The sequence below is a fragment of the Paramisgurnus dabryanus genome, chromosome 17 (assembly GCF_030506205.2).
Source record: "Paramisgurnus dabryanus chromosome 17, PD_genome_1.1, whole genome shotgun sequence".
Classification (NCBI taxonomy): domain Eukaryota; kingdom Metazoa; phylum Chordata; class Actinopteri; order Cypriniformes; family Cobitidae; genus Paramisgurnus; species Paramisgurnus dabryanus.
In genome coordinates, this window is record NC_133353.1 from 36,259,113 (window position 1) to 36,281,477 (window position 22,365).

Consider the following 22,365-nt stretch of genomic DNA (forward strand, 5'->3'; position numbering starts at 1 on the left):
ACTTTTTAATTTTTCATAAGCTTACAAAAGCTTGCAAAGTGATCCACAAGGGTGGGCCTGAGTGTTTTATATGTGTATTCTATTAATCTTTACATACTGTATATATAGCATTGTAAAGGTCAAAGGATTTAGAGTAATAAATATACAAAGTTTTGATATATTTTTCAGTGTTTACATCAGATTTTATATAGGAGAGTCATTCCCATCAGTGATGTTTTCAAACAAAACATGCATGCAACACAGTGTTACTGTGGTGAAATCTGAATCTTCAATACTTGAATAATAATATTATTGCTGATATGAGGATTATTTATGCTTTACAATGTAATGTTAAATGCACTTAAAAACATGTCTTGTTTAAAATTGGCATATATTTTCTTGCTCTTTGTACTGTGTCAAAATAGTACAATACTATCATACTGATATGTGACATCAAATAAACATAGGTCAAATGTAATCTAATGTAGTCAAAAAGTACTCAGATAGATTACATTACACAAAATGTGTTGTCACTGACCACTAATTCCCATATGTCAAAAAATGTATATTTTTAAACATATTTCAAAATACAAAAAAATGGCCAAAAAATATATTTGCTGAAATATATTTCAGATTATGTTTACAAAAATATATATTTTTCACAATTTTTGTATATTTTAAAAATAAATATATTTTAAAGCATTTAAAATCTATTTTTAGCCCTTTATAAATTTCAAACCAAGGAAATATATTCACACCGCATTGGAAAAAAGCTTTATGTTACAAAACGTAAAAAAAACAGGCTGAATTGGTTAAAATTAAATATATTTTCAACTTCAAAAATATACTTTATTAACTTGTATTTAGCATATATTTAAAATATTTTTTGGCCAAGAATACATTTCTTGCCATCTGGATGTAAAATTAGAAATGTATTTGCTTGCTCTTGAAATAAAACTAAATATATTAGTTTCTAATTCAAAAATTATATTTAATTAGGCTTTAGTTTCCACAAAATGTATTAAGCATATAAAATAATATTTTTGTCCAGAGAATTTTTTTTGACGTATGGGTTTTGCCGTTACATACTATATGTGTGCAAAAATATTCATATCCGTGCTACATATATTTGTATTGCAACACAAGGTTACTTTACTCATTTAATACGATTTCAAAAGAGACACTGACATTGAAATGTGCATACCAAGTACATGAGTTCAGTGCCTAGGATACAAATAAATATACAAAAGTGACTAGGCGATTTAGCACGCTGGCGTTTCTGTGCGTGCATACGTCACTTGTTACGCATTACGTATCCTGCTACGTCGTAGTTCTAAACTTCCTGCATCCAGCGCTCGTTCCTGTGGCAGCAGTCGATGCTTGGTTGGCTCACTGCCTGTCATAATCGTTAGAAATCAGAGGTGTGTTTCTGTATGCTACATGTGGACATATTTGTGGATAAACATGACGTGATCCGTTTGAATGACAACAGACCGGTTTGGGAGGGCACGCGGATCCGGTGTTGTGCAGATTTCAGATGTGACCGACTCTTCTTCTTCTTCTTCTTCTCAACCTATCTGCTGCTGTCAGTCATACAACTACTGAATAACATGACATACTAGTATCGTTTTCATTCAAAAAAGCGAGTACTAGGCGGCGGCTATTGTAATATTTATGTTTTGCGGTGACGTCATAACACTTAAGCGGATGATTTTAAACTAGTCGCGATGTCAGATTAACTAACTTGACAGCGTTTATAAAACATCATAGCGTAGAGGTAAGTTCCTGTATTGTATGTGTTTGTTGACGTAATGAATCTAGGTGTGTGGAGTCACGGATGGCGTCATGAGCAGTCGTACCAAAAAGACACGATTCCGTGCTTCCGGAAACAGGCTGTCGTTGTCCAATAGAGACTGGGGTAATAATGGTCTCTTTGGGCTCTATGACGAGACTATTGGTAGAGAAGTCAATGACGTACAGTCGCACATGGACTGTCATCACCCTTCATCATCATCACAGGAAAGTATGACTCTGGGACTCATGGACCCTATAAATCAAAACGGTCTTGATCCAGACCAGATCACTATTTCAAACCACCTGGACTCCAGTGAAGCTTCTGCTTCTGATGAGCTTCATATCAGCAATACAGACTACAGTGAAAGCCCTGTCTCGCACTACATCCACGAGAGCCATCTTGACCACAGCATGGCTCCTCTGCAAGAGAACCAGTCCAGCAGACACCGCTTTGATATGACCTCAGAGCTGGGTCCTGAGGAAGTCAGATGGTTTTACAAGGAGGACAAAAAAACCTGGAAGCCCTTCGTGGGCCACGATTCACTCCAAATAGAAATCATGTACCGCAGGTTCTGTGAGCAAACACAGGAGGAGCGCGTTGGAGATGAGATGCACGGGGATTTGATTAATGGAGGTGAACAGGAGCCCACAGAGAAGACGACTGAAAACATTGACATTGAAGCAGTATGTGTCCGGGGAGGACTGTATGAAGTAGACGTCAGAAATAAAGAGTGCTCTCCAGTCTACTGGAACCGTAAGTTTAGATGGTTTTCTGACAAAACGCTTAACCAAGTGTGATGCACACTATTTTCCTTTCTTTCTGTGAGTTGAAAAGTATGAACAGTTTTACTTTATACTTGTAATATGGCCATGTTCATCACACCTGTCCTGTTCTCTAAATTATTAATAATCTGCCACACCTTGAATGTTGTTCTCACACATTATGTATAAATTAGGTCCTCTTCCCTTATTTTTTAACTAAATAACTTGTTATAGACAATTCTGCACATTGAAAACAATAAAATAAACAGATATACAGTGCATTAATAGCATATAAATCCCATTCAGCAACCAATCTAAAAATATAGGGGTGGTTTCCCAGACAGGTTTTAGCTTAATCCAGGTCTAGGTATTAGTAAAAATAGGATATTTAAATAGTTTTTACAAACATACCTTACGAAAATACAGGTGTGCATCTTGAGACAAATCAATGGGACTGGTATGATACGTAAGCCCAAGATGTTTTTAAATGAAGGCATCTCAAACATGCATTTTAGTTTAGGACTATGATAAGCCCTGTTTGAGAAACCACTCCATAATGCATTACTTTAAATGTGGCTTTTACGTCTTTGTAAACATTTTAAAGTGACCTTTTGTCGTCTTTTGGAGCTCATAAGCATACAGATGGGATAAACATGTACTAAAAGGCACAACAGTTTAATTAGACCGTTTTAAATATTAATGAAATATGTGATTACTTTCTAACTTATGTGCGGTAAGATAATGTTTTGAGTTTGTGAAATAAATTATATAATAAAATAAAATAATCTTATTAAAATACTTTTAAAGGGATAGTTCACCCAAAAATGAAAATTGTGTCATCATTTTCTCATCCTCATGCTGTATGAATTTATTTTCTCTGTTGAACACAAAAGAAGATATTTTGATAAATGTTGGTAAGCACACAGTTTATTGTAACCATTGACTTCCATGGTAGGAAAACAAATATGATTAAAATCAATGGGTACCATCAGCTGTGTGCTTACAATCATTTATCAAAATATCTTCTTTTGTGTTCATCAGATAAAAGAAACTCATTCAGGTTTAGATCAACATGAGGATGAGAAAATTATGACAGAATTTTCATTTTTGTGTAAACTATCCCTTTAAATACTAAAGCTCATTTAACAAACATACATGTGTCAAATTTTTTAGATCATTGATCATCTTTCACACATCAGAGCGCACACAAGCACTCATTCATTCATGCCAAACTGTTAATATTTTAACTATACATTACATTTAAAAGAATTAAAATGATTTATGTATTGCAACTATTTTGATATTGCGGAGTATGCACACTGCGATATATTGCACAGCCTTACATTTAATTTTGATTTCATGACATCTCAAGTGGTCACATTAGTGATGGGAGAAACAAAGCTTCGAATCAACTGAACCAATTGCTTCGCAAATTGATTCAGTTTTTCGAAGCGTTCGAAGCACCATACACGCTGGCGACACCTGCTGGTCAAAATAGTGTAAAAGCAGCAAGATCTGTTCAAACATTTTACTCTTTTTACAAAATAATAACAAGATTGTTCTAAAAACGTGTTTTTAAGAAAAATAAATTATTTAATTTAATTAAGACATAATTAAAAGTGTATTTTGTGTTTTTAGTTTTATTTATGGCAAACAAATCATTTAAACGAACTCCCTTTTTAATTATGCACATTTTTGTCATTAAATCTGTCTATAAACAAAAAGTAGACAAAATGGTAGTGTTATTAGTCAGAAGGATGAATGTTTTATGATTATTAAAATAAAACTGGTCATTTGTGATCAACACCCCCTAGTGGTGAATCGTCAGATTTTCGAAACGTTTCGAAAGTTATGACGTAACGAAGCCTCGTTTGCTAAAATCGCATGACTTTGGCCAGTTTAAGACAAGCTCCAAACCAATGATTGGAAACAAAAGATTCGTAAATGTTTCGAAGCCTCATGAAAAGTGCTTGGAAATCGCCCATCACTAGGTCACATTAGTTCCATAGGTAAACTAAAGAAGACTTTTGCTCACCAATTTCAATAAATATTGTTTTTGTATATATTCAGTGTCCTGTAATGTTGCATCACAGCTGTATCTTGTATCCCCTCCGTGCAGAACAAGATTGTATCCCTGTCATGAGAGGCCAGTGGTTCACCGAAGGCACATGGACACCCGTGGAGGAAGATGAGAGTGATCTCATTGAGAAAGAGCACCTGGCTTGTTTCCAAGGACAACAGATTCAGGATTCTTTTGAGATTGACACCTTGGCCAAGACCGTGGACAGACAAGATGGTAAGCGATTGTTATTTTGAAAAGTTTGGTTGATCAACAGAAGGTAAAAGTAAAGAGAGAGCATTCCTCCTGTGCGTGAGGCTGTTAGGAGAGATATAAAACAACACATCATTAACACATTCTTTGTGTAGAATATATATGCAGTCAGACAAGGTTACACCTGCCATTATTGTTAAAAGCTATGTGTGATATGACAGCAATCTTTTATGCCAATTCTCAAACATCATCATGAAGGCTTTTATATTATATAAATAATATTTTTTCCTTATCTTTAAAGGGACAGTAAGTAGGATTTTAAGTGTTTTATTAATCAAAATCAATGTGTTTATTCATAAATATGTCCTCATTGGTGTCAAATGACCTCTGCCAGTGATCTGACTTTTCTTTGTCAGCTTAGAATTTCTTTATTTACATTGAACGGGTAAGTCCAAGGAGGCATCCATGTCATTTCGCCGTATTAATAAACTGTAATACCAGAGAGGGACAAAAAGCACTAGCCTAATAACGCGTTTCCACAACGCGTTTTCATTCAGAACACATGAACCAGCTGCAACGGAGAAGGAGATCAGTGATTACATAACGGCTACCGTAGTTTGGAAAAGCGAGGCGCTAGAGAGCACTATTCGTTTGAATGCAAAATACAATTTCACCACTAGATGGGGGTAAATCCTACTTATTATCTCTTTAAGATGCACTACAAATACAGGTCTTCAGACATTTTTTGAAAGACTTGTTTAGCAATGATTCATTCTAGTTATAAAGATACAGTTTTGATGTAAATATTCATCTCATTATTTGAATCGGATTTCCCATGGTATGTAAAGCTTGCAGGACATTTCTCACAGACCTTACAGTCAAACTGTTCGCAGAACTGCTTACTCTTCTTAAACCTGCTACAGACTGCGATTTCTGCTTTCTTATAAGACCATGACTGTAGTAATGCTGACATCGCGGGCACGCGCGTCGAAATTCTTAGGCATAAAATCTGTTTCCGCCCACGCAGGACTTTTACACTGGTCTCATGCAATATCCAATCCTCGTCACATGGTTGTAGTATGTTTTCACTAAATACGACAGTAAATACGTCAAGTCTGACCACCAGAAGCATTTAATATTTTGAGCTTTCAAGCCGGAGATGTTTTTAGTTCACAGCAACGGTTTAAAAATGTGTGTCACTTTCAACCGGTTGGTGTGCTTCCACTATGGACACTAATGAAAGGTAGGTGGACCACAATACATATACCTTTTATCTTGGTACTGAAACATGGCAATCTAAATCTATGGAGGAGATTGTATTTAAATAAATTGTGGAAATTTGAATATTACGTTTCTGGTAATAAACTATAGCGAACTTTCTGTCAGAACATCCACTGCAGGCATCGTTCTAAAAACCATGGTTATAATGGGTTTGATGCCCATTCCGACTAAAAGAGTAAATGTTCATGATATAATTTGAAAAAACTAATAAAATTCTACCTTCTGTTCAAATTTCATGCAAATATCTGATAAAATGAGAAAGTTACAAGCAAAAACATGTGAATAAGCAGCATTATCGGTCACACAGCTTCCATTGACATCCATATATAACTTTTCCTCTGATTTCTAATATTAAAAGTATCATAACTTTCTCAATCCTCAACGGTACTTTACAATTCATGTATTTTTGTAAATGGTAATGTCTGCTCTGTCTAGTCATGTGATCAATTTTGAGCTTTAGGGTTTTTAAAAATTTTGTCATCATACGTAATGACGGATCACACCGTGTGACATAGATCTAATAAACTTGTGTAGGATATTATGGCCATCTTTTGTATGGGACAGCCAAAAATTATGCGGTCTAAACCCGGCTTTATTACCATTATACTAAATCATAACTAGATTTAGAATACCGTAAGATTTAAGTCTTCTCCACAAAAAAAAGTTTTGCTTTATGAAGAGTTTTTATGATTTAAGGTGATGGTGTTATAGGAAGACCAGTAGTGTTGAAATGAAAATCTGTGATAATCAGAGCGTTTTAAAATATTTAAATATCCTCTCATCTGTTAAGTCTTTACTCTTTGCAGTTTCTTTATCTACATCTTATTTGAACTGTACTCAAAGTCGCCCAAGAGAAGCTGAATGTAGATCAGTGTTAATTATTACATTGCCAGCAGTATATTTAAACATTGAAAGTCACGTGAAGACTGCATGAACTTTTCCAGACTAATTTAATGAAAGTCGCCCTTTTCACATTAAATCCTAATCACAAGTAAAATCTAACGTAATTACTTACAATTGATCACTTATTGCCTCCCTTGACGTGTAATGCATTGTAGGTGTCATAATACAGGAATTAATGTTAATGTTTCATGAAACATTTCGTATTGTTCAGGTAAAGCATGTTTTGTTATTATTTAGTCAGTAACACTTTCTTACCAGAACAACTTGTTCTACATAAGTAAGTCTGGCCAAGTGTATTGATCTCTGTTTACCTGGTTCACATTTGATCTAGATCAGTGATTCTCAGCTCCGTTCTGCACATTTTGTATGTTTCTCTCATCTTACACAATCAGTTCAGTTCATTGAGATCTCTACTAATAGGTGGAGACGTACAAAATGTGCTGATTGGGACTCCAGTAATAACATTGAGAAACACTGGTCTAGATAACAGAAAGAGAAACCTGACTTTAACCAGGCTAGGAGTCGCATACAGTTCTGCGATGTTACATGAATGATTTATATGTTTTCATAGCACTGCAGTGCTGAATCTATATTTCATATCCACCATCTTCTTAAGCAGAACTGATCAGTCAGCTTCTTTGTACATTGGGTGTCTTATTTCTTTAAAGATTTCTTAAAAAATACACAGATATGTAAAATGTTTGGTTTTCTTTAGGTAAACACTGTGACTGCTGATCTGTCTGTTATTTGGAGGTCAAGCAATAGTTACTTTGCAGTAATTAAATCAACCATAAAAAACTTTATCCATCATCTTTGTTAAAGGGCACCTTTTATACAAAATCCACTTTTACAAGGTGTTTGGACATGAATGTGTGTTGACAACCACCCTATAATAAAAATAATCCAACCACTCCTTCTTTTTAATTTCTATTAAACCAGAGCAGTCTCATTTGATATGCTGTTTTAATTCTCTTGTTAATGTGACCTCACACTGATAAAGCCCCGCCCACGGCCACTGACTGACAAGTTGTACGCAGTTCACCATATCTCAATAGTGAAATACTTTTGTCTCAGACTGTATACACAGGAATCAGATCTATTTTAACCAAAACCGTTCACAGTGTTTTTTGGTAAGGGCACTCCGCTGTAGCTCATTTGCATTTAAAGGTACAGTTAAAAAACTGCTTGCTCCCACCCAAATAAAGCCATTTTGCACATGCTATAACAGATGATCTGTCTGGTATTTTGAGCTAAAACTTCACAGATACACCTGAGACTTATATTACATCTTCTCAAAATGGGCATAATAAACCTGCTTGACTCAGAGATGTGTTGGGTACCAGGTGCAGGTAAATCATCAGAGAGGTTTTAGGTTATTAAACAGCTATAAAGTTTATATTTCTATATAATTTATGAGTGTAACTAATACAGCCTCATCAGGAGGGATCGCTCTCTATAAAACTACTTTTATCTGTCAATCACCACATTTAGATTCAAAGTGTTTTATGATAAAACCCATATTTAAATATAACTATTACCATTCATTCAGGGTTCATGCAATTCATACATTTATTATAAATTACACTCACACGTTGTGATGTTGTCTGTGTCTGTGCTTTTGTAAAATGTTTTGAAAAATATATGTCCCTTATGAATACAAGCAATATTATATCAAATGTTGTCATATCTTATAAATCTCTCATAATGGAGTGATCATGGGAGCATCACTGTGGTATTGTGAAGTTACTTGATGTTATTGTGCGTTCATTGTCATTCAGGTATTAGGGATTGTGTAGTGTGACATTTGTCAATGACATGTTGTGTTTTGTTAGTTCTGTCCCATTTCCCCCCATTTTACCTCCCCTTTCTGTTCAAATGGAGCGGAAATCAGACGGGTGCTAAAGGTCACAAGAGAAAGCGATGTCAAGGTACTTCAGTGGTTCTCTGTGGATGCACAACACCACCATCATCATCATCATTAGCTCCTCTTCACCTGCTGTTCTTCTAGAATCTCCTCTCTCTGTTCCCAGTTGTTTCTGCATTTTGTATGTATTCACAACATGGATGCATACAATGTGGGCAGTGCTAAAATTTCGACCTGTCCTTTGAATTGTGCTTGGTTTTATTGCTAAATAAAACAAGACAGACCCAAACTTTATAGTGTGAGACATGTAACGTGCCAACATTAAATTTAAACATTTGAGTATGAGCTTGTTTAGAAACATTTAGATGACTTATAAATATAAATATATATATATATATATAGATCCTTATTTTTGCTATTCATCCACATGTACAGATAACCTTGTGCTTACTGCTGCACTGAAATCCTGATGAGCTGGTTTCTGACACAAGCCCTGTTGTGTTAACCCTCATTGACCTAGTAATCCTCACAGTTAGGTGTAATACTTGAACACGTTTTATATGCTATTTATAATGCATTGTGCTACAGTTTTGTTTCTTAGAGATGATTTATTTCAGAGATTCACGATCATATTCAAACAATCTGTTTAAAGTCAAATAGACTTGGAGAGATGCTGGAGTGTGTTTTAGTTTGGCTCTTTGCGGTGTAATGGGCTTAAACTGTGCATGTAGGTCAGTATAGTAAAACAGTAATGCTTTCATTAACTGTGTTTTCTATGTGAAAAACTTTCAAAAATTAAAATGCAGCTGTATATCATTGATGCTTTGTGGAAAACATATCCATTTAAAATAAATGATCAATATAAAAAAAGAAAACAATTGACTTTTTGAATAAGTCATTCAAACTACAAAAAGTAGTTTTTAAAGAATTTTAGATGCATAAATTCACATATTCATTTGTAGAGACCTTTTATAATAAATGTAATTCCAAATAAACAATAATAATGCTATACAATTATTAAACAGGATGATTACTTGGCCAGTATTTGTCCATTTTGACATGATCATTGTCTACTTGGCAGATTAACAGTTTAAAAGATAAACGGTTGAAATAGTTTTAGTTGTCTCAGTACCGAAAACTAATAACAGCTTGTCAATAGATGATGATCAATTATAAAAATATATTTTCAATTTTGAGAATGTATTGCATAAACCGGGTACTCTTTTAATTTTACACATCATCTCTGCTGTCATTAAACTGCTACAGTGAATGTATTTACTTTTTGTAATACATTATATTGGCAAACCTCTTCCCTAGATTTTGTTAATTATTTCTACAAATAGTGTTAATTTTGTGTGGTCTCATGAAAAGTTATAAGAACACATGTGTTCGTAAACTGAGAATAGGGCTGTGTATCAGCAAGAATATCACGATACGTTATAACGTGTCACGGTACAGGGATTGCGATGAGATGCATTGCAATGCCGTAAACTGAGGTAATATTGAGAGATTTCCTCTTTTGGGAATATAATAGGATATCATTTTAGGAAAGCTGTCACGAGAACACACCACCATATGCAAAGCTTAGCAAATAAGATCAGGGCTGAGAAGAACGCTAATGGTCGGCAAATGAAACCACTACCGTGAATCTTTTTTATTTTAAAAATATCAATTTTTTTTTTTTTTTTTTGAGAAATTGATCACGATATTCAAGTGTATTAAAGCAACACCAAGGTTTTTTTTTTTTTTACCTTAAAATAAGATTTCCACAAAAGTTTCAGTCATTCATCCACTTGAAACCGGGTGAACTACAGGTGGTCCTGTAGTTTGAGTGAAAACTACCAAAACTTGCTTTACGGCAGACCTACAACCCAATCAGAGCCAGCTTTGCTGCAGTAGGCTAAATTATTTACGACAGTGGTAATGGACAATTCTGCTTCTAACCTTTAGGGGGAGCAAAGAGCAAAAACTCTTTAGTGTTGCTTTAATATTCTCTTACACCACTTACTGAATCAAGCAACTGTTTAACATGTCCTCACACATATTGATGTAGAAACTTCTGTCTGTCAGATCATCTCAGGACCTGTCAATCATGTAGAGGGTTGATGTGTGTTCTGGCATGATGCTGTACTCCTGTAATCCCTGTTTGAGTTGCTGCTTTTCTAGGGCATTGAGCCTTAGACACCTGTGCAGACGAGCAGCTCTGAATACAGACAACAACATTCACTCTTCAGATTAATCAGGAGCATCTGTGACATGCTGTCAGTTTGACAGACAGACATTAAAACTAATACATCAGTTTGAACAAACAAAACTCACTTAAAGTAGATGTATTTTTTTAGTTTTAAAGTCAAAGTGTTTTCAATAGACCACTTTCTTTAATTTAACATTACAGATGTGTTACTTGAGCTGTGTCACTTTTGTGTAAACTATTTTTAGTGCCATCAACATTTCACAGATGCTGTATACAGAACTGAATGAAATGAATGCTTAAATCTTTGATATTGTTGTACTGAAAGTATATTCTGTATGTTTAAATGTATGTTTATCATGACGCAGAGCTGCTCTTGCATCAGGTGAATGTTTGCTCATCATGTGGTCGGATGCTGGTTTTCAATGTTTACTCAACCTCATGCTCTTTCAACACAGGACAGTTTTTTTATCTACTGTGAAACACAAAAGGAGATTTCAACATCATGCAGCTTCTAGATTATCTATATAATGAAATTGTATGAAGGTTTAAAGTGCTATATTTCATATCGCCTTTTAAATACTTCTTTGTCGTTTTTGGCATTATAAATCACTTCTGTTATATATAATTGACTGTGGGCATTCTGCTTAAGATCTTTTGTTTTTTACTGTAGTAGTAAAACAATACTGATTTGCATAGAGCATGAAGGTAAGTAAATGAAAACAGCAAATGTTCTTTTGAAGCCTGAACAAGATACATGGGGCAAATGTTGAACACTGAAAAGACAATGTACTTTCTGTAGATCTGCCATGCTATACTCCCTATAGTTCTTTGAAACTGTACTTCCTGTAGTTCTTTGAAACTGTACTTCCTGTATAGATCTGCCATGCTGTTCTTCTTGTAGATCTGCCATGATGTACTTCCTGTAGATCTGCCATACTGTACTTCCTGTAGTTTTTTGAAACTGTACTTCCTGTAGTTCTTTGAAACTGTACTTCCTGTATAGATCTGCCATGCTGTTCTTCTTGTAGATCTGCCATGATGTACTTCCTGTAGATCTGCCATACTGTACTTCCTGTAGTTTTTTGAAACTGTACTTCCTGTAGTTCTTTGAAACTGTACTTCCTGTATAGATCTGCCATGCTGTTCTTCTTGTAGATCTGCCATGATGTACTTCCTGTAGATCTGCCATACTGTACTTCCTGTAGTTTTTTGAAACTGTACTTCCTGTAGTTCTTTGAAACTGTACTTCCTGTATAGATCTGCCATGCTGTTCTTCTTGTAGATCTGCCATGATGTACTTCCTGTAGATCTGCCATACTGTACTTCCTGTAGTTTTTTGAAACTGTACTTCCTGTAGTTCTTTGAAACTGTACTTCCTGTATAGATCTGCCATGCTGTTCTTCTTGTAGATCTGCCATGATGTACTTCCTGTAGATCTGCCATACTGTACTTCCTGTAGTTTTTTGAAACTGTACTTCCTGTAGTTCTTTGAAACTGTACTTCCTGTATAGATCTGCCATGCTGTTCTTCTTGTAGATCTGCCATGATGTACTTCCTGTAGATCTGCCATACTGTACTTCCTGTAGTTTTTTGAAACTGTACTTCCTGTAGTTCTTTGAAACTGTACTTCCTGTATAGATATGCCCTTCTGTTCTTCTTGTAGATCTGGCATTCTCTACTTCCTGTAGTTCTTTGAAACTGTACTTCCTGTAGTTCTTTGAAACTGTACTTCCTGTAGATCTGCCATGTTGTACTTTCTGTAGTTCTTTGAAACTGTACTTCCTGTAGTTCTTTAAAACGGTACTTTCTGTAGTTCTTTGAAACTGTCCTTCTTGTATTGATATGCCATGCTGTTCTTCCTGTAGATATGGCAGGCTGCACTTCCTGTAGATATGCCATATTGTACTTCCTGTAGTTCTTTGAAACTGTACTTCCTGTATAGATATGCCATGCTGTTCTTTTTGTAGATCTGGCAGGCTGCACTTCCTGTAGATATGTCATGTTGTACTTCCTGTAGATATGCCATATTGTACTTTCTGTAGTTCTTTGAAACTGTACTTCCTGTATAGATATGCCATGCTGTTCTTCTTGTAGATCTGGCATGCTCTACTTCCTGTAGTTCTTTGAAACTATTTCCTGTAGTTCTTTGAAACTGTACTTCCTGTAGATCTGGCATGCTGTACTTCCTGTAGTTCTTTAAAACTGTACTTCCTGTGTAGATCTGGCATGCTGTACTTCTTGTAGATCTGGCATGCTGTACTTCCTGTAGATCTTTAAAACTGTACTTCCCGTAGTTCTTTGAAACTGTACTTCTTGTAGTTCTTTTAAACTGTACTTCTTGTGTAGATCTGGCATATTGTACTTTTTGTGTAGATCTGGCATGCTGTACTTCCTGTAGTTCTTTGAAACTTTACTTCCTGTAGATCTGCCATACTGTTCTTCTTGTAGTTTTTTGAAACTGTACTTTCTGTAGTTCTTTGAAACTGTACTTCCTGTAGATCTGGCATACTGTACTTCCTGTATTTTTGCAATACTTTAGATCCTGTAGTTCTTTGATACTGCTTCCTCTGTGTGAATTGAAACCATTGCTGTGGTATAAAAGTATTTGTGCTCTGAATATAAAAGTCTTGTTTTCCTCTTTTTTCTGCTCTTCCTCTTCCTGTCAAACTCTCTCTGCCACCGTGCAGCCATTCACAGCCTGCAGCTGAGCCACACTCATGTTGACTGGTACAGCATTGATGAGGTGTATCTGTATAGTGATGCCACTACATCCAAGATTGCTCGCACCGTCACACAGAAGTTGGGTTTCTCTAAAGGTAAGCTTTGTATGAAGCATTCTTAAAACCAACTCCATGACTTTTCTGATAGATAATGTGTAATACAAAATTTTGTTACACAGAGCAAATTTTCAACAAAAAGAAATGTAACTTCATATCACTGAATTGAGTTTATAGAGTTTATGTTCTCTGTGATAATGAAGCATCATTTTAATGATAAGTAATGTGATGATGCGCTGTGATTGGCTTTAGCCTCCAGCAGTGGGACCCGTCTGCATCGTGGATTCGTAGAAGAGGCATCGCTGGATGATAAACCTCCTCAGACCACACACATCGTGTTTGTGGTTCATGGCATTGGTCAGAAGATGGACAAAGATCGAATTATTAAGAACACGGGCATGTGAGTGCTGTTGTTATTGATTCATCTGTGATCTTTCAAATAAACTTTACACATCAAAATTTAAGAGATTAAAGCTGAACAACTTTACAATGAAATGAGTTGGTAAAGGTCTTATATTTGTGTAAGGATGAAAAGATTTTCTGCAGCATATTTGTGTGTTGTGTGATCAGGTTGCGTGAGACTGTGAGGAAGATGGAGGAGAAACATTATGCAGAGCAAACACAGGAGCATGTGGAGTTTTTGCCGGTGGAGTGGCGATCTAAACTGACTTTAGACGGAGGTAAGACAGTCGCCGTACCACAGCTGGTCTTATACAAACACACACTCGCTTCACAGTAACACACACACAGTAGCATCAAGTTCATGATGAGAACAAATATGAGTTTGTTATCTATCAGCTGTGCAAACAAAACAAACAATGAAATGCATGAAGAATGTAATAGAAATGATAATAGAAAGCAGAATTGATACTGATTCTAGTTAATATTGTATATTTTGTTGTATTATGTGGTCTTGTGTGTAGATACAGTGGAGTCTATCACGCCAGATAAAGTGAGAGGTCTGAGAGATCTCCTCAACAGCAGTGCCATGGACATCATGTACTACACCAGCCCGCTTTACAGAGACGAGGTAACATTAAACCTTACTTCTATCAAAAAATATTCTTCTTATTTCTCTGGAGCACAAGAGGAGACATTTGAACTATTGTACATCTGTCACTTAACTCCTCCTTAACCAGAATTTTTTTTAAAGTTGCCAGGAAGCGCCAGCATTTTTTATGATTTTAACAAACGTTTAATGCCTTTCAGAAAATGTTCTTCTTTAAATATATAAACATACAATATAGCAAATGAAAGAACAGACCATCTGCTTTAAAACAAAAAAAGCTGTTTCATCCTATCTTATTTTTTTTTATTAGTTCTCAAATATGGGTAGGTTTACTCAAAAATATAAAATTTTGATGAAAAAGTTGAAATAATTGCATTTTTGTAAAGGACTTTTGTTAGAGATCAGATTTAGAGCGACGATCAAAACATACACAGAGTCTTTACTGTTTGGTCTTAGTGGATTCTTCCGGGTTGTATAAGTTGGGTAAAAGTGACACCTAGTGGAGTATAGTGGAAATACGGATTGCCATAAAAACTCGTCAATGGCAGGTAGGCGTTTTCTCTTAATTGACGAGTTTACTTGTTAATGGCAGGGAAAGAGTTAATTCATTTATATTTACTACCACAGTCCAGCCAAAAAAACAATAACAAAAAGCATTGTTTGCTTCATGTTAGGGATGTGCGATAATTTGCATGCGATTGCATCCTGGATTAGTAGTAAATCCCCATCACCTGCTTTCAGATGGAGTCGCATTTACTGCACAAAGCCATAGATCACTTATAATAGGCCCTGCGATAATCTATGCTCAGCTTGTCAGTGAACTACGGCTTTGTGTAGAAAATGCGTCTCCATCTGAAAGTAGGTGATGGCGATTTACTACTAATCAAGGAATCACTAACAAGTTGACTATCACATGCAAATTACCGTGCATCCCTACTTCATATGGTGTGATTGTTCACTGCAGAGCTCCAAATCCATCGGTCTTTTGATTAGGCACACTGTGCTTGGTTACACCACTCATGATTTACATTACATTATTTGTGCTTTTATGCAAAGCGATTTACAGTGCATTCAATCTCTGTTTTATCAGTATGTATGTGCCCTGGGATGGATCACGTGACCTTTGCACTGCTAATGCAATGCAATGCTACCTATTGAGCTACAGAAACACACAAGTTTTGATCCACAGTAAAAATAACAGCTTAAGGGGCCGTTCACATATTGCATCTTTTGCGTACTCAAGTTCGTTATTTCAAATGTAGGTGCGCGGTAAGCACGTTCATAATGGAAGTGACGCTGTTTGATGCGCTAATTTTTTCAAGGCGTGTCCGCACCGCATCAAGTTAAAAACATCTCAACTTTTCAGAATGCCGCAAGCGCACCGCAGGTCATAGACGCAACATGTGAACAGCCCCTAAAGTCACCTTTCCACCGTACAAGCGACAGACAATAAACCAGAAGTCATTCGTTCCCTATGCAGAGTTGCAAAGGGCTGCGTGGGGTGACGACCATCTGCCGATGCATAATTTTTAGATCCATTTTTAGCTTTGGATTCGTTTAAAAATTGGAATTATTATTAATGCATTATTAATATAATATGTATATGTTATTATTTTAATCTTGTCTCCATATGTTCTCTCCAAAAAATATTGCAGTCTTTGTCATATACATATCTGTTTATTGTTTTATTTGCATTCATTTATTTATTTCGCTATGATGAATATAAAAAATGAAGTCTCTTCTGCTGGAATGAACTTCTCTTCCATGTTGGCACGGATTTACAATTAAACAGAAACTTCATTACGACTGCCACTAGGGGGCGAACTCCGACAGTTGTGTCTGAATGTCGTGTACAGTGGAAGGGCAGGGGTTTAGGAGGGTTTCTGTTTGACCGGCTGATATTCTTCCTTTCAGATCACCAGAGGTTTAACACAGGAACTGAACCGCCTTTACTCTCTCTTCTGTTCACGTAACCCTGAGTTTGAGGCGAGAGGTGGAAAAGTGTCCATCATTTCTCACTCGCTGGGCTGTGTCATCACCTTTGACATCATGACAGGCTGGGATCCAGTGAGCTTCAGCTTACGGGAACATCACGAGCAGCTGCAGGGGGAAGATCTGTCCTGGGACAATCATGAAGAGCGACACCTGCTGGAGGAACTGCAGATTACTAGACAGAGGTCTTCTCGCATTTCTTTCTGGCATTAAAACATTTTGTCTGTTTTTAAGTAGAAGCATTTTGGTGACCACGTCATCGAGTTTGTTAACATGAAAGTGTACCGATCTATTCCCCTTATTGATCTGTGTCTATAACAGGTTACAAGAAGTACAAGCTCAGCTTGATGGACTGAAAGCCTCAAACATCTCACCGTCCCCTACATTAAAGTTTAAGGTAATGTTCACAAGATCGACACACATAAAGAGGCTTTACTTTTACTAAAGATCATTCTTGAATTGCAGGTGGAGAATTTCTTCTGCATGGGTTCCCCTTTGGCTGTGTTTCTGGCTTTAAGAGGAATTCGACCTGGGAACACAGGACTTCAGGAACACATCATGCCCAAATCCATCTGCCAGCGTCTTTTTAACATCTTCCATCCTACAGATCCTGTGGTGAGATCACGTCACTGTCTGTACTTTGGTTTCTGTGATATTGAACAGAGGAGATTGATTTGGTTTATCTGTGTACTCATATGTTTTATCCGTCTGAAAGGCTTATCGACTCGAGCCTCTTGTTTTAAAGCACTACAGCAATATCTCTCCGGTCCAAATACACTGGTGAGTCTTAATGGGTCAATCTCACTAAAACATTTAGACCTAAGAGAATCATCTTTTGTTAGATGATGATGATGATATGTGTTGATGTTTTTATGTAGGTTTAACACAGTCAACCCCACTCCATATGATGAGGTCAGACCTACATATTTAAACCCAAGTAAGGATGTCGCGTCTGAAACGGAGAACGTCTCCAGCACCAGCACTTCACCTGTATTGGCCAGAGGAGGATACTATGGAGAGTCCATCACCAACCTGGGCAAAGCCAGCATAATGGGTATTTCATGGGATAACCATTTAAACCCTTTGTTACAAAAAGCTTGTTGTAGGGATGCATTAATCGCGATTAATCACGATTAATCTATAGCAGAATAAAAGTTTTTGTCTACATCATATATGTGTGTGAACTGTGTATAATAATTATGTATATATAAATATGGACACATGCATGTATAATTTTAAGAAAAAATATACAGTATGTTTATATATTAAGCATTTATATGATATTAACAAAAACTTTTATTCTGCTATAGATTAATTGCGATTAATCGTTATGCATTACCTGAGGTTTGCAAATGTTTGTCAAGCATCTGTTTTACATCAATATTTGTAAAAGCACAATATATAAAGATGATGTGTGTACATATATTATATGTAACCTTTAACCTTGTGTTTGCACAGGTGCTGCGAGTTTCGGAAAGGGCATTGGAGGGATTTTATTCTCTCGATTCTCTCACTCGCCCACTTTGCCGTCAGCAGTGGATTCTGGGGTGTGTGAGAGCGAAGAGAGTCCAAACATGAATGCACTTCCATCCATATCTCCATCAACATCATCTTCTCTTGTGTTGGATACAGCAGGTGTGTGCATTATAATAAATATTTTTAATTCATGTTTTCGATCAGCCCTCAGTGATTTTGTCTGTCTTGTGTGTGTCACAGTGGAGATGGAGCACCGCATTGACTATGAACTACGGGAAGGATTGGTGGAGAGCCGCTATTGGTCAGCTGTGACCTCACACACGGCCTATTGGTCTTCTCCTGATGTCGCTCTGTTCTTACTCACCTTTATATACAGACATGAGAGCTCGTCCCAGACAGAGAATACTGACGCTTCGTAAGATGAACAGCTTTCACAAACTCTCCTGATGAGACATAGATGCAGGAACTCGTCTCTTTCGGTTTGGGTCCCTAGGACACTTTTAAGAACACTTGGTGTCTCTTGGCACAGTAGTGTTTCCATACATACGGCAGAAGTAAAAAAGGCTCAAATCCAAAGATACACAGTGAGTTTATGTACCAGACTGGACTGGACGGCTGTGGGCTGCATAACACTTGCACAATTTTGGACCGGTTGTGTATTTATGCACTTCTAGGGGCTAAAGACGTTTTCCTACAGTTCTATGCCCTAATAAATGCTGGCACTTATTTTCATGTGCACATGAAGATATTTTTTTAAACAATTTTGTTTTTCTAAAAAAATATGATTAATGTCTATTTATTGGAGTGGCGTATGCAATGTGGGCAAGATACCAGTAAATAATCCTTATTGTTAAAACAATTGTATTTTATGAGAGGTACTTCAGCATTTATCACTGACTGCACTCGTTGTGACATTATTGAACTTCATTTTTTATTGAATTAATGAAGTGGACACGGCTATGAATACATAACGAATGACTGAGCAGATATTTTCAAATCAAATCCTGTTAAGTGTTATGTGTTGATCAACTGACTATATGAGTTAATCTCAAGAAACTTTATTTTAAGATTTGTTTTATTTCAGTCACCAATGTTGAAATGCAAAGACAGTATGTTAGTTACATTTTAAAAAGTTATGCTGCCTTTGTGCTGATTATAAGAAATACAAGAAGGAACGAAAACGTAAAAATTAATCTGAACGCATGACCCTCCCTGCAAAAACCCAGCTTTCAGTTTATTGTTGTGATTTACTGTTTTCTACATTAAATCCTTCTACATTATGTGAAAATATGATCTTGATATATTTAATATTCAAGAAGATCATGCACTGTAAAAAAATCAGCATTTTCTGTTAAATCAACATATATTTTTATGTTACCTTTAAAAATTAAGTTAAACAATTTCTACTTGTTTTTATAAGTTCTGTCAACTTATCACAGGTCAAAACTTAAAATCGTAGATTGAATTGACTTGCAAAAATAGGGTTTTTTTTAACTTCAGGATGCATTTTTTTTACATTAAAATCAAACTTTGATCTCATGATTCCATTGAGATTTTAGTCTGGATTTCACAGACAGGGTCACATCAGCATGTGATTAAATGTCTTGATGTTGCAATGCAAAAAGGTCATAAATTGTTACAGAACACAATTTCTTATTTGTTTTTATGATTTTGGGATTAAATGTGACCCGGACGTCTTCTTTAGCTTGATGCTAATACTGTAGCTAGCATGTACAGTATAAACAAAATGCTATGAATTCTTAGATTGCAGCCTGATCATATGGTTCATCATTTTTATGTTTCCTTACGACTTACAACTGTCCTTGTAGTTTGTTGCTTCTGTTCGTCAGGTTTTAGATTAGGTCATATTTATTGATATGTGTTAATGCTGCTGATTTGATATATTCTGTACTTTGGAAGATCTCAGACGTAATGGTTAAAAAGTCTCATTAAACTAGACTTGCTTCTCATGGACGATGTCTGTTTTTCCTCTGTCGTGTACTGTATTGTAATATTTGGAGTTGTAACTTGTAAAGTGATCAGTAGCAGGACATTTGACTGTTAAAGAAAGGTTATTTAGCCTTTATTGTGGTATAAATGTCACAATTTCCTTATTTGAATTTTGATTTGGATATAAAGCAGAATAAAGGGCACAGTTTTTATTCCAGAAAAGTTTATTCGTTATTCAATTCGGAACAACATTATTTTTATTTGAACTTGATTACTTTGTTCATTTTCAAATAAAGCAAGTATGGGATAAATTACATTAGACCTTTCTTTTTGCTTAAAAATTTGCATCTTTTTTCCACTCTTTATTTTTTTTTTATGCAACACATGCAAACGTAGAACAGACAGGTCACTAGGGTATTACATACAATTATGTTGTTCATATACGATTAACTTTATGTCAGGGGTTGCTCTCCAAATAATATCGGAAGAGAGAAAAAAATTAAATAAAAAATAAAAACATCCATTAGGAGAATATATGTCCAAAAAAGTTCAAGGACAAAAAGCACAGACATTGCGATACATTTACCACCTCTCTCATTATGTTCACATCATACCTTTCAGAACATAAAAAACATTTTTATCACCTGATTGATAATAATACATGTATTGCAGTACTGATAATATCCCATCATCATTAAATAATTAATATGCACGAATCTACATGCATTCTTCATGTATGTAATTCTTTTTTAACCAAACTATTTACAGTCCTGTAACTTAAATTTAGGCCACTAGATGGCAACAACCCTCACGTGTTTGTTCATTTTCTCACCAGTGTCCTATGCTTGTTTTAATCTATAGCTCCTTTTCCACATCTATCCAAACAGCTACCATTTGCATCTGCATTTACTTTGCATAACTGAAAAACAGCACAGGTGATGGTGAACGCTCCTGTGTTTGTTCTTTCAATGTTTTGGCATTGCATTTATGTTGCCATTGTCTGTTAAAATATCTAAATAAATATTTTTTATTTCATATTTTAAGTAACCATTATTGTAGCTCATCCGAGAGTTGATGTAGATTCTAAACTGAACACTTGTGAGTGTTTGAATCAATCATTTTCATCTGTAAAGGTGCACCTGTAGGCTATTTAAAATCACAAACAATCTAAAAGTTTTTGCTTTCCTGTTACCGAAAATGAGCTGTGTGCACATCATACAGACACTGTACTGTGACTAACACCTCCTCTCTCCCCATACACTTCATTTCACTGCGGCCTGTCTTACTGCTGTTTACATGGTAATTAAAACACAGCCTAAAAAGGCAATGGCTCCCTTGCCAGACACCGTGGAGGAGGTCAGGAGTGCTGGGGTTATAAATTCCTCTGATGCACTGCACGGCTGCTGACCAAATTCCTGCGCTGGACTAACCTAAAACAAGCATGCATGCTAAATAATGTGTGCAAGACAATTCAATAATAACAATAATATGTGAAATTCTGAGAGAACTGGATTTAAAATGAATTATTGCAGATTGAATTTTAATTCCAGTTCTTAAAAGTTTCATTTATTTTAGGATGAAACTGCTTTTAAAAAAAGTAGGCCTAAACCTTTTATATAGTGAACCTGTGAAGATGTGAAATTAAAAGAGAGAAGACGGTTTCAGCATCAGCAGACGTCTCTGAACCGAAGTGAACTTCCGGTGTGTATTCATTTATTTTGGTCTGACTAGTGGATAAACTGATCTCTGAAACAAATATCTTCTCGAAAATAAAATGTTTAGTTTTCTGCTTGAGATGAGAGGAGAAAACAGGCATGGATCACAACTGTGCGGAGAGGTTTGGCAGCCAGGCAAGAATTCAAAGAACTGTGGCTAACATTGTATACATTCATTTTACACAGTAAAGTTTGCTTGGTGTAATAGTTGATACGCGTTATGATATACGAACAAGGTAATTTACTTGTCATTTATTTCCCTTGTCATCAGAAATAAACTACTGTAAAATGACTCTGTTTTTATTGATTCTACGTGGAAGTCAACCGGAAGTTTAGTCCAGAAAAGCCTTTGTTTATGTTGTTGCTGCCGAAACCGTCTATATTACCGTATATAAAA

General features: G+C 35.9%; 1 protein-coding gene across 2 annotated transcripts; it reads left to right on the plus strand.

Annotated features, from left to right (window-relative positions):
- Positions 1 to 1,298: 1,298 nt before the first annotated feature.
- Positions 1,299 to 20,567, plus strand: ddhd1a (DDHD domain containing 1a). 2 transcript variants are annotated; one of them, XM_065288078.2, is made up of 14 exons: positions 1,299 to 2,527; positions 4,655 to 4,831; positions 8,824 to 8,919; positions 13,737 to 13,865; positions 14,079 to 14,226; positions 14,397 to 14,506; positions 14,750 to 14,856; positions 16,750 to 17,012; positions 17,149 to 17,224; positions 17,293 to 17,442; positions 17,543 to 17,607; positions 17,706 to 17,881; positions 18,286 to 18,462; positions 18,544 to 20,567. In XM_065288078.2, exons 1-14 carry the CDS (start codon positions 1,825 to 1,827, stop codon positions 18,720 to 18,722), a joined length of 2,556 nt encoding a protein of 851 aa, XP_065144150.2. In that variant the 5' UTR covers positions 1,299 to 1,824; the 3' UTR covers positions 18,723 to 20,567. The 2 variants fall into 2 exon arrangements, with proteins under 2 accessions (XP_065144150.2, XP_065144151.2); XM_065288079.2 differs by lacking the exon at positions 8,824 to 8,919 and having other exon boundaries at positions 1,300 to 2,527.
- The last annotated feature ends 1,798 nt before the right edge of the window (positions 20,568 to 22,365 follow it).

Excerpts from the sequence above, each read along its gene's own strand:
- ddhd1a (XM_065288078.2), top strand. The coding sequence starts at position 1,825 with ATGAGCAGTCGTACCAAAAAGACACGATTCCGTGCTTCCGGAAACAGG. Across the intron at positions 14,227-14,396 it reads ATTATTAAGAACACGGGCAT|GTTGCGTGAGACTGTGAGGA; the intron begins GTGAGTGCTGTT and ends TTGTGTGATCAG. Across the intron at positions 17,882-18,285 it reads GGGCAAAGCCAGCATAATGG|GTGCTGCGAGTTTCGGAAAG; the intron begins GTATTTCATGGG and ends GTGTTTGCACAG.